Source organism: Rissa tridactyla, chromosome 1, assembly GCF_028500815.1.
Source record: "Rissa tridactyla isolate bRisTri1 chromosome 1, bRisTri1.patW.cur.20221130, whole genome shotgun sequence".
NCBI classification, from domain to species: domain Eukaryota; kingdom Metazoa; phylum Chordata; class Aves; order Charadriiformes; family Laridae; genus Rissa; species Rissa tridactyla.
Window position 1 is genome coordinate 194,370,696 of NC_071466.1, and position 12,865 is coordinate 194,383,560.

General features: G+C 36.3%; 1 protein-coding gene across 6 annotated transcripts in view; it reads right to left on the reverse strand.

Annotated features, from left to right (window-relative positions):
• CADPS2 (calcium dependent secretion activator 2) overlaps positions 1-12,865 on the reverse strand; it is a 321,875-nt gene that overhangs the window by 62,156 nt on the left and 246,854 nt on the right. For all 6 annotated transcript variants that reach the window (XR_008466879.1, XM_054204611.1, XM_054204601.1 and 3 more), the window contains exons 17-18: positions 7,389-7,492; positions 3,627-3,783 (exon numbers count right to left, since the gene is read on the reverse strand). Coding sequence is in view for 5 of the 6 variants with exons in the window: in XM_054204611.1 (XP_054060586.1) it covers positions 3,627-3,783; positions 7,389-7,492 (261 nt within the window). In the remaining variant the exon portion in view is untranslated. The remainder of the gene's footprint in view (positions 1-3,626; positions 3,784-7,388; positions 7,493-12,865) is intronic.

Consider the following 12,865-nt stretch of genomic DNA (forward strand, 5'->3'; position numbering starts at 1 on the left):
CGGAGCTGGTGAAGGGCCTGGAGAATAAATCTTACGAGGAGCAATTGAAGGAGCTGGGACTGTTTAGTCTGAGGAAGAGGAGGCTGAGGGGAGACCTCATCACTCTCTACAACTACTTGAAAGGACATTGTAGAGAGGTTGGTGCTGGTCTCTTCTCACAGGTAATTAGCGATAGAACAAGAGGGAATGGGTTCAAGCTGCAGCAGGGTAGGTTTACACTGGACATTAGGAAAAAATTCTTCACAGAAAGAGTGGTCAGACACTGGAATAGGCTGCCCAGGGAGGTGGTGGAGTCACCATCCCTGAATGTGTTTAAGAGTCGTTTAGATGTGGTGTTAGGGGATATGGTGTAAGGGAGAACTTTGTAGAGTGGGGGTGACGGTTGGACTCGATGATCCCAAGGGTCTTTTCCAACCTAAATAATTCTATGAGTCCTTCCTCCTTCATGAAAAGCTATACGCTGTGCTGGAAGATGCATTTTTGTCTCATTGTTAAATGAATATTGGCTTTGAAGTATTTGGCTTGAATCTTGTCCAGTATTCTGTATACTATGTAAAATAACACATTTGATATCATTTGAATAGTAAAGACCATGCATTTTCATTATCTCGCAGTCTTTCTAATATTATATTGTAGTGACATAGTTATAAAAATAGTCTTACATGTAGGTTTTCTTTAATGCTGTGAAAGTTAGGTTGTTTCTTTATTATTAGGAGTTCGTTCATGTCAGGTTTATATGAAAACTGACTCCTGCATTGAAGATTTAGAGCTCATTTAAAGCTCTTGAGATAGAATAACACGCAGGTGTCAGTCCTCCAAATTTCAGTGAAGATTAACCTAATATGCAATATGGTGACCTAACAGTTCTTCGTTTGAAAGAAATCTGAAAAGTAATCTCTGATATAGCCAGAGAGTGAGAATAACCCAGTGGGATTTCCACCTCTTCATTTCCTAATGAGTTTTTTGATAATGAGAGGTGACTTTGCCAGTCACTGTGGGCTCTATTATGGCTAATTTACTCCACTTCACTCTCCTTGTTAATTATTAACACTAGCCTTTTTATCCTCATGAGACCACATTCCAGTTTTTCCCTTTTTAGTTTTTTTTTTTTTTTTCTAAATCTAGCTTTATGAAGGTGATAGTTTTCAGGAAAAGGTTTTCACTTAGGGTAAAGCCAGAATTACTTATTTCATTTTGGAAGACTGTAAAATTGATTATATAAGCATGGGGAGCTTTTTCTAATGGCTTTAATGCACTCAGAAGGTGAAAAGGCTGTTAATTAAAGAATAAGCACTGAGGTATGTTCCACTTGGGAATCAGTTCTTGGTAGAACGGTCACTTGCCACTTGCTAACATATCTACCGATTAAAAGGTGACTAATTTCCATGGTTGCTTTCCACTAGTTCTGGTGAAAAAAAGTGTATAATTTTCCAGATGGCTTTCACTTGCCAGAAACTGTCATTTACTGTATCTATTACCATTAGGGAATTACTGAAATTGGTATACAAGTGTAACATTTCATACAGCAGTCATTTCTTATCCTTCAGTTAAGGTTTTACAACCTTGCTAATAATTGCTTTCACATGCAAGTTTTCATAAAATATCTTTCCCAAGGCTGTTTTAATCATTTGGTTTTATTATCCATTTAATCTTTTAAGGAAAGAAAAATCACTAGCCTACCAGCAACCTCTTTGCACAGGAGAACAACCCTTGTTTGTTTCTATCACTTCTCTCAGGCTGGAATCAAAGCGCAAAGGAACACAAACGACAATGATGTAGTTAAAACTGGTGCCACAAATCCTTCTTGTAAGGCTGCTGTAGAATACCTCCACAGCTTTCAGAAACCAAATAATTGTTTTAAGCACACGTAACATCACAACTAGAGATGTGCTTCCTAAACTGAAAATATAAGAGGGTAGGAAAGGCACCTGAATATAGGCTTCAGATTTTTAATCTGGATTTCAGATGATCAGACACCCCCTTCAAGTAATACAGAACCTGCCTTGCAGGAGTCTAACTCTTATGAGATCTGCCCCAAGATCGAACAATTCCTACACCCTTGTGAGCAGCCTTCGAAATCAAGCTTAAATTACCACCAGCACAGCAATTCTAATACTTTTCTGTAGTTGCAGTTTGTCCAACAAGGGATCTAGACCAAACAGCAATGAATATCTTGAAAACAAGCTAAGGGAAACACCAGCAGATATATTTTCTAGGATAACATGTGAAAAAAGAAATCATCAGGAATATGGCATTTCCTGTATTGCTAAATGTCAGGGTATGGAAACATAATTCATGAAAAGAGACCTTGAAGACTGGATGTTAACGTTCTTCCACTCTGCCCTAGACCACATCCAACAGTGCAGTAACAGCGCCTTTCAACAATCCTGTTTGAGACTCAGCTACAGTTCAGCGGCCCTGTCCATTTGCCCCTTTCCCTCCATGAAGTTTGTCATCCACCGTGTTACAGTGAATTGTACATTTGCTAGTTGCTCCATTGCATGACATGGTGCTGTGGCCAAGAGGTACTATACTGATACGACCTATATGTTTCAATAAACACTTGGCAGCTAAAGTTAACAATAATACAATGATAAATAATATAGGTTGTAATACATGTAACCTTGGAGAAAAGCTCTTGAATACTATTTTCCATTCTTTCAGTCAAGCAGTTTCCATACACGGAGCTAAAATTCTTAAAAGCTATTGAACTTCCACAGAAATGAAATGAATTTTCCAGGAAGAGTTAAAAATGATCCCTTGTATTTATAAGAAAAAAATCAAATTTTGGAATGACTTGAATCATTGCATAAAAAGAACATTTGGATCTCCAAAAATAATTAAAAAACCAGTAGGTCATTTTCCCATTTTTTAAAAATAGAACATGAGTAAATATATAAAACATAGCACAAATATATTTTTTTTTCTTTTTGATGCCTTAAAATGTTAGGAGAAATTACCTGTCTGCAAAATAAGGTGACGTTTTTAAAATAACACCTAATCCATTTTTTTTGGTTTCATTAGTTATTTCCTTAATTCCATTATTAAAATCACTTTCACATAAAACATGCCTAGGAAATCACTTAACTATTATTAAAGAAAAAGCTCTCTTCAAAGACAACCAAAAGCAAAATACGGCTATTTCAAATTTTGGTCTCCCACTTGAATAACGATACAACAATACAACAAGTGAAAATAACACTCTGATTTATTGCGTGTATCTTACCACATTCATGTGAAGCCTACAATACCTTTATAGACATAACTACTCGGAAAATAGTTTCCATGAAGGCTTAGAAGGAAATATTAGCTACAATTTTATTTAAACAGTATAGATTAAACATCAAATATTAAATACATATTATGCTGCCTGTACATAATTGATTTAAAACTGAGCAATTTGTGATACTGAATGGTTAATAGATCACCAGTAAAAGGACTGAAATGGTGCAAGGATAGAGAGAATCTGCTCAACTTCCAAGAAATGGAGGACCAGGATATATAAGATAAACACTAGGCACTGTCACTTTTATTTTGAGAATTATATTATATAGAAACACATTTCTAAGGTGTGGGCACATTGAAAAATCTTACGCATGCAATAAGTAAAGAACTTAAGATCTTACTGTCGTTTCTGAGGGCGTTATTCAGCAGCTGGAAAAGTGGGAAGCTGTCCCAGGAGTCCTGCGGCTGTGCCTCGAGCGCTGAATCCATATCAACAGAATAGAGAGACAAAAACTTCTCTGCATGCTCAGCCAATAATTCTGGCCACCAAGCGAACGCCTGCAAACATGACAAAATAGAATTACTAAACACGAGTGATAAAGCAAAGAGATGTGTTGTATCTATGGCAAAATACATTTGGATATCTCACTTCATGTTCTATCTCATTTGGGGAGGATTAACAGGCCAAGTAAAAAATGTGAAAATATTTTATAAAACCTTGCATGAAAAAGAAAACAAATAGATTATGCTGGGAAAGATGATATAATCAGAACAAAAATGTAACACAAAAAATCAAAAAAGGAGTATAAATCCCTGCAACTCTTTTTACCAGAGAGCAAAGAAAAGGATGAAGGCCTCATCACTGAAAAATTACTGTATGTGCTTCTTTTGATTTCATTCAGTTCTATAAGAAATTAGTTTATTTTTCAAATAAATTCTTGTGAATACATTTTGCACTCATTTGCTAATCAGAAGGGATGGTTTTAATGTGAACTTTTATTCCTTGAAGTCTAAGGTGGTTTTTTTAAGAGATACAGAGTGCTTTTTAATTCCTATTTTTTGCCTATTTGTTGGCTTCTCCCGAGGAGGGCATCCAGTTTTCCTTCCGCAAACGCTATAAATACATCTTTAGAAATTCAGTAACGTCTATATTAATTTTCAGTAACTTAACAACCTGTTGGAATACATGGTTTTCTTTGGTAAAAATTTAGATTCTTGGGTAATCTCAGCTTAAAAGAAGAGAAGTCTGTGACAAATAGTGTGTCAGCCGGTAAAGCCAGCTCCACGTTAAAGACTGCTTCACATATAACTCTTGTACCTTTTTACTGTCACTTAAATCTGAGCTTTGAAGGTCAGTATTGAAGCTGAGTACTGGATCAGAGGGAGCTGTATGATCCTGGAGTTAACGACGAAGGTGAAGTCAGCTAACGAAATAGGATGAATATCACACACTGCTGAGAGTGTTTTGTTCAGAGTTAACAAAGATATTTGGCAGTGAGAAATGCCTACACATACTACATAAGAAAATGTCTTTGCTTTCAAACTTATGCCTCTCATTTTGAATATCTCATTTTGACTATTTTTGAGTTGCCAACATGGGATATATGTAGCTTGATCTCTAAGAGCACTGATTTCCCACAATTTTAAACAAAGTCATAGCAACTCTCACTTGCATTTCTGAAATGCAGGTCCTAGGTAATGTAGAAATATGAACTCAGGCCTGAAAACACAGCTTCTGAAAAGTGGTGTAGAAATATTTTTTTTTTCCATCCTGGACTTTCTGATGATTGCCTGTAATTCTATTTGACATGGGGCAAATGGAGAAAAGATGAATTGGCAAGAGGTTTTAAAGAAATGCTGAGCATCCTCTGCTACTACTGGAGAGTACTTTGCGTGTTGCAGGAGGGAAGGATGCTGATTGGCACCATAGTGAAAAGGACAGATGAGGTTTCAAAAATTTTGGCAAGAGTTTGAAATGGAGCCTTTTTCCTCAAACTGGAAGAAGTTTCTCATTAGTAAATCCTGTTTAAATGGGAGCTCATTGAAGGAACAGACTCCTTACCCCAGCAAATAACTAAATGCAAAGAAATAAAGGAAGAAGAAAAGAAATGTATACAGGCATTGGCAGGCGTCCCTTTTAGGCAAGCAAAACTCTTTTCAGAAAATATTGCCAAAACCTCAAAACAAACAAAGCAAAACCGAACCCAGAACATCAGCACATTTTCTTTCCATCTTCTTCCCTTTTGCAAACGGCACTTTGAACCCAGACAGAAATTCTTTTGACCCTCTCAAGAACTACCCATCATTGCTTAGGCAGCAAGGAAGAAGAATAGAAAAACAAATACTACAGCTAAGACAGTAGTTCAGTCATTATGGATAATATGAAAACAGGCTAAAGGCAATTAGCAATTGGTGACACACATTCTAAGACAACAAAAACATTGACTGGATTAAAGGAAGACTGAAGTTCTTTGATTCTAGAAAGACACACAAATGTTGCAATACAACACCAGAAATCATCAGAGCAATTTATGCTACACGTTCAATGCAGAGTTCCATGCTATAGACAGTGAAAAATAATGCTTAGTTCATCATGAATCACATACCTCTCTTCCCTTTGGGAATCCCAGAAATTTGGAAGTGTTATGAATTAAAAAAAAAAAAATAAAAAAAAAATAATCTAGTATTAAAAAATGTGATACACTGTTTTAGAGATTACTGATCCTTTTTGTCAACTGCATCATCATACATTCAACATTTACTTAACATTACAATGTGATATCACCACACATAACCTTCGATTTTGCGTAGGGAATGTATAATTTTTTTATCTATTTCTCAGATATTTTTTGATACTGAAATTCTACATGCTGTATACGTTTCAGTATAATTGCATATTTATTACATGAACGAAGGAATGGGGAAGAAATCTTAAAATCATCTTTATTGTTTTCAAGCTGTCTTAGGTTAAATTGAAAACTTCTGATGAATTGATTTTTCTGAAGGCACAAGCGATATATTTACCCTTTTGAAAAATACCACATTTCTGACTGCAAGTAAACAGCATGGAAAGTATCATTTGATCTGTTTCTTCTGTGTTCTTTTCCACAGAAGCCTAATATTCTTACAGTAATGCACATCCTCAAAAGACAAAGACAACAATATATACATTTTATTAAGTAATCATTACAGAGTAACACAGTGGCAACAGTAGTGTAGAACAGGACCTCCAGGGAATTAATTTCAAATCATTGAAACAGCTGTTTCTTCAGTATAAGATAAAACATCTATAACAAGTTCACACATGACAGATGTAAGCTAAAAACTAGGTTCCATAGTGTGATATAAAAACAGCTGTTTTGAATGATCATATTTACAACTATATATACTAAATCATGTTTATCCTTTTGCTTATATTCCTCAAAAATATTTATTGAGTTTTTTAAGAACATTTTAAAAACAATTTCCTGAACCTTAGAAAAGTATATTTATTAATAAAATGTTGATAATATATACAACTGTGTGTCCCTGTCAAGTTTATGTTTGCAATTCCTTCATATAAAAGCTGCTATAATTCTAAATATTCTAAATATTATGATTTCTGTATCATGAAGCAAGAGACTTGAGTAAGAAACATGAAATGGTTCTATTTTATTTCTTCTACCTTGTAACGCCATTTTAAAAAGTGCAAGTTTAGAAGCAGTACTTCTCCAACCAACAGAGGAGCAGTGTGAATGTGATTATTATACTCATCATTATTTTTATGTTAAAATCAAGATCTATACAGCAGGATGAAAACTAGCATTCAGTTATATTTTCTTTCTATTTTGAATGAGGTGAAAAGTTGGAAGGAACAACTGTGTAAGGCTATGAATCTTTTCCATACCATTTCACCACCTCCAGCACAAAGATGCTTTCTCTATTTTATGCTCTTTAATTTTCATTTCTAAACCTACAGTTCATTCAAGCGAATTCAAGTACAGTTTTATTTCACTTCACTCTTCATAAGCTTCAAGTCCCTTATTCCTCTGTAAATGTGAACTGCCTTAAACATATGTCAGAAAGTAAAGCTAAAATGTTTCTTGACAGAATTGCTTCGCATCAGGGGAGAAAAAAATCTAGGAACAAACCGCTCTCTACAGCAAATGCAGTCGGGGCCTCACCTCTGAATGATGTTCTTCATTTTGCTGCAATACTTCGATACAGAGTTCTGCAAGGTGAAGAACCTCTTCCAGTTTTCTAGCAGGTGTTGCTTGGTTCATGGTCTCTATTTGAATATAAAATGCAAACCAAAATTGCTTTCGTTAGAAATAAGATTCAATAGTAAGGGAAAATGATGTCAAAAAGGAATGGGAACGGTGCAAAGTTACTATATTCTGAAGTGTAAGCAATTTCACATGTTAAGGACAATCTTTCAATAAAAGTAAATGCAGCTGAATGTCCAGGTCACTAGAAAGAGAAAATATTTAATTCACAAAAGAATCACTGATCATTATAAACATTATCTGATTTCATATGCGAGAACTAACAGGTGCATCAATGTATTAGATGCTCAACTTCCGCGACAAGCAATTTCTAGTTCTCTTCAAGGTCAAACATACAAAGACAGCAGACATTAAAGACCTTTTTCGTTATTGTACCACCAGTACAATGCTGTTCTCACTAGATGACTCATTGTCTTCAGCAAGATTCATGCATTTTGCAGCAGTCAAAAATTCCAAATGTTTTATCTAAATAAGACACTACATTTTAGGCGTATTTAAAAATAAGAAAAGTACAAAACACAATAACTACTCAAGTAACTAATTTTCAATAACTAATTATTCAAATAACTGATTTTCTACCTGCTGTTCAACAATAAGAGTGAATCTGCATGTTTTTCAGTACCATAGTGAAAAGTAGCACTATAAAATAAAGACGTTATAACAGAATTGACATGAGTCTACTAAAAAACTCCACGCAAAAGAAGGAAAAATGCAAAGGTTACAAATGTCACGAGGATCACTTATTCTACAGAGTAGACTTCAAAAAGAAAGCAAACAACAAAGGCAAAACAAATGTAACTAAAATTCTTACAGGGCAATTAAATTCAGTTTAGTTTTCAGTGAAAAAAAGGTCATAGGACTACATCCCAGGAAGAGTCACTGAAGATAAGGGAAGGGGCCAATTGACAGTTTTTACAATTGTAGTTTAATCAGTGAAAGTAATTTGTCCAACTATGTAATTTCTATCATTAGGAATAACTTTAATAGCTATGTGAGCTTATTTACTCGACAAAGCTCTTGTGTAAACCGTGGGATGTAAATGATGTTGTACAATATAATCATATATAAAGTATGGTCACATTAACCAGCTTTGCAGAGGTCTCAGGAAGCTGATAACAGAAGGTGAGTGAGGGGCTCAGGAATCCTATTTTCTCATTTTCTGTGTGTTTTCACGGACACCTGAATAGCAAATCACATGAATACACATCTTCATATGCAGAAAATTCTGGTGACACTTCTTTCCCACTTTATGCATTCATCATGACATAGAACATTAGCAGATTAATTAAAAAAACTTATATAATTGCCTTCGTGTCAGTAAAAATATCGAACTGCATGCACTAAATATTTTTAACACTGAACGTTTCTGGCAAGTCAAAACAACTTTTCAGACATCTTAAAAGCAGGTGACCTCGTCCATTTCTTCAGCACTAACACACCGATGCATAGTACCTTGATGAAATATATAGCTTTAATGCAATTTTTGAAGAAACATTGGATTACAACCTTCAGCAAACATCTACTTAAAGATGACTACAAAAGCACATTATTTTCATGCAAAAAAGCATTATATTTCATGCAATAAAGCAGGCGAATTAGTTACTGAAGTAACTAAAAAAAATAACTCAAATCTTATTAAAATAGACCACATCAGTAGACAAGTTGAAATAATATCATTTCTAAATTCACAACTGAACTCAAGAAGGAGTTATTGTATGAACATGGACCAAGCACAAAGCACACACCAGGACACAAAACTACATTTGCCATGTCAAGATTACGGTTATTAATACTATACTGAATTTGCAAATTTGATAGTGTAGAACAATCACATGAATATAACCACAAGTATATTAATGTATTATATTAAGTGAAAGTAGAAAGGATGGGTCCAGCCCCTATTATTTAGGTTACAGTATAAAAACCGCTATTGGATTCAGACTTCAACAGTGGTGTCTACGCTTGTCCCAGACTTTAACTTGTGTTTCCTCTAGTGGTCAGTGTCCTCTCCGCCCTGAAGACACAGCAAATACTATTCATACAGCTGATACATCAGTACCAGTATCACCGATGTTAATGAGTCTTAGAAAGAAACCAGTGATAATAATACAGAGTACGACTGGCACAGCTGATTTCAGCATAAACAACTCATTTTATTACAAATTCAGCGTGGTCTACACAGACCTTACCGCTAACAAAGTAAACAAAATAATTGCGTAATTAATAACATTCATAATTGCATTCACTCCTAATGAAACTAAATAAGCTGTAAACTATTCAGAAATTACATCCTGGAAGGGCCTCCTCTAAATTAGTAAGAAAGTAATTCTAATAACTATATTGAATCTGATGTTGCATTTCTGCATTGGAGCAAGTTCACTTATTCCACACCTGGAATAAGCTCAAGATAGCCTAAAAATGGCTATTGAGTGGACATCACTATCAGTAGGGACAGCAGGAGAATAAACGTAAAATTATCCTGAATAAGCACTGTGACGAGATCATGACGAAGAGAAACACGTTAGCAGGAAAGTATTAATTCCATTGAGCAAGGCACGGGGGAAATGCAGTTCTGGTCACCTGTGTCGGAGCGATGAATTTTGATCTGAAATGGCATTGAAAGGATAAGAATTCTGATTTTCAATCAGAAATGGCATTGAATGGAGAGTCTGGTTTTGTTTGTGTGTGTGTTTGCTTGTAAGGCGTAATAAGCCTAATAAAATGAAGGATGAAAGAGGGGATCAGAAGTGCTCCTGCATCGGCAGTGTGGAAACACTTGGTAAGAAGAAGATCTACTTATGATCAGGGATGATGCTGGTATAAAAATAAATCAGTCGTGGTAAATTATTTAAGCCAGAAATTGCAAGAATTTGGGTGATTATGGGACTAATGTTCGGGAATAGTTTCTTCACAAGGATTAGTGTATTTAGGAGGAAAAAGAGGACGAAAACTGTAAATTTCCCTTTGAGGTGAGTATGGCAAGTTTCTGAATGATGTTTCATGGCACAAATGACTAGAAATGTGGGACAGATTAGGGTCAGCGAATTCCAGTTTCAAGTTTGCATGAAATTCCCCGTGCTATTTACTATTTACTAGTTTATTCTGAAACTATTTACTAAAAACATGCAAATTACTCTTGATGCTTCATACAGCTTTCGATAATATTTAAAAAATCATTATTTTCCTGTAAGATTTATTGATAAGAAAAGGTGGCAGATAATTGCACTCACTCTGCATCCTTGGAAAAATCTCTCTAATTTTGTTATTGTTTACTTATTCACAGAATAAATAAATACATGCAATTTCATTTGGATGGTATATGCTTCCCTGCATTTCACTTAGGCTTCACCTAAAGCTTCCTTTTCCATCTGTAAGTTACCATACTAGCTAGTCATTTTTCTCTGTAATTAATAACCTTTCTCTTTCCAAAATCTAGTGAATACGTGTTATGGATAACCACCATTTACACACGTATATAACCACGGGGCCACAAAGTAATTTGAAAGAAAAAGAACTAAATATTAACTTTTTTTAACCAAACAAGTAGGATATTTGAAATATGAGTACAAATAGACTGTTATCTAGAAGTTTTAGAACCTCCAAAACACCTGAGCAAAATACTGTGCTTGTCTTTATAAGCGTAAAAAAATTACAGGAATGGAAATCAGTGCTGTCAGTTTTCATTATATTCATGATGTCTTTCTCCCCACAATTACTAAGGGTTGTTAAGATGTGTTTACAGTACTCAAACTAACAAGTTGCAGCAGGAGCCGAGTCAGTAAATATGCTGCTTGACATCTTTTAGAAAATAAACAGAAAAAGCCATCAATCATCTGTTTTCAGCTTCACATTCTGCTGAAATGAAAAAGGAAGCCAAGCTTTGCAAATAATGGATGCTTTCTCAAGTACGCGTTATCAGTGAGTCACAAAGGTACCAAGAAAATATTGTTAAATGAGCTAAGCTAACTGACTAAAACGCTACTGAAATGAAAAGGTGACTGTTTCATGGACGGCTGGAGCCCAGGGCCAGAAGGGACTGTCAGATCATCCAGTCTGACCTCCTGTACCACACAGGTCAGAGAACTTCTCCCTGTTCTTCCTTTCTTGAGCCCACCAGTATGTCTAAAACCTCACATCAGTATGTCTAAAACCTGACTTAAGCTTGCTTTCCAGAAGAGAGTTTATCCTTGAAGACAAATGTACAATTCACCTCTTTCTCCCCAGCACATAAGATGTTAAACATGTGTGTTTCATTTCTCATTGGCATTTGTTGACCACAGGAATCTGCTGATTAAATAGGTGATTCTCCTCCTCAGGTATGAGCACAGTGTAGCTGGGAGGTATCTGCCTCTGGCCTGCCAGTCCTCCCACTGTGGCACAGCAAATATCGCTTACTGGTTTTCCCTGTCCAGTATTTCACCCTTCCTCTTTTTCTTCAAAGAAGTATATCCAGACCGAGACACTCAGGAGAGCCAACCTGTCTGGAGAGGATCAGAGGATCTCCCACAGACCAGTGACAGGAATATTGGGAAAAAGGCAAGTAGTCGTGTGACACTAGAAAACGGCTGCTCCCTTGGATCATCACTTCCCTCCACGGCCAAGGACTCTGATAGGCCCCACATTCACAGCCCTGGCGGGTGTACGGGTACCTCCTCATGCAGCCAGCTAGATGGAGACGGAGACTTCCACGGTGATGTTGTAGCTTAGGAGTTGGTCAAGCTCATTTTATGCCAAACTGCAACAGAACATCCAGTTTGCATTTTGATCCTCTATGTCAGACAACTGGCATTTGTTTTAATTTTCATCAGCACTGTTGCCCTGGTTGCTGGCAGCCCTCAGCTGTCGTGCTACTTAACATTAGTGCTAGCAGCACTCACGCCTGGAGCAAGTGCAAGATGTCTATTAACGGAGGTGTCTGACCACCAATTAATTTGTTTCTATGCATGTGCCAGAATTAGTCCCACAGGAGGGCAGATAACGCGATGACTGCTGGCTGCCAATCTCCTGCCTGTATGCGCTGCACACACAGCAGTGCGTGGCCTGAGCAACTTTTGGAGTTTCTGAAGGAATATTGCCTGTTTGGATATTGTGCAGAGTGACCTAAATCTTATGTACTTCTTTCCAGATCTAATTGTAGTGCACAGAACCTAAATGAGCTACTATGCTATACCAGCTCACTTGCCAAGGAACCCGACTTACTCACTCCAAATTGGAGCCTGGGAGTGAACTCGATGCAAGGAAGCCCCGCAGTAAAACAGGCCATGATATAATTTGATAATATGGATACATCATCATTTCAACTGCATAGAGCCAACTCTGTCCCAGTAGGACCCATTAATTCAAACTTTTTGACGTGCGAAACCGGAAAGTTTGCT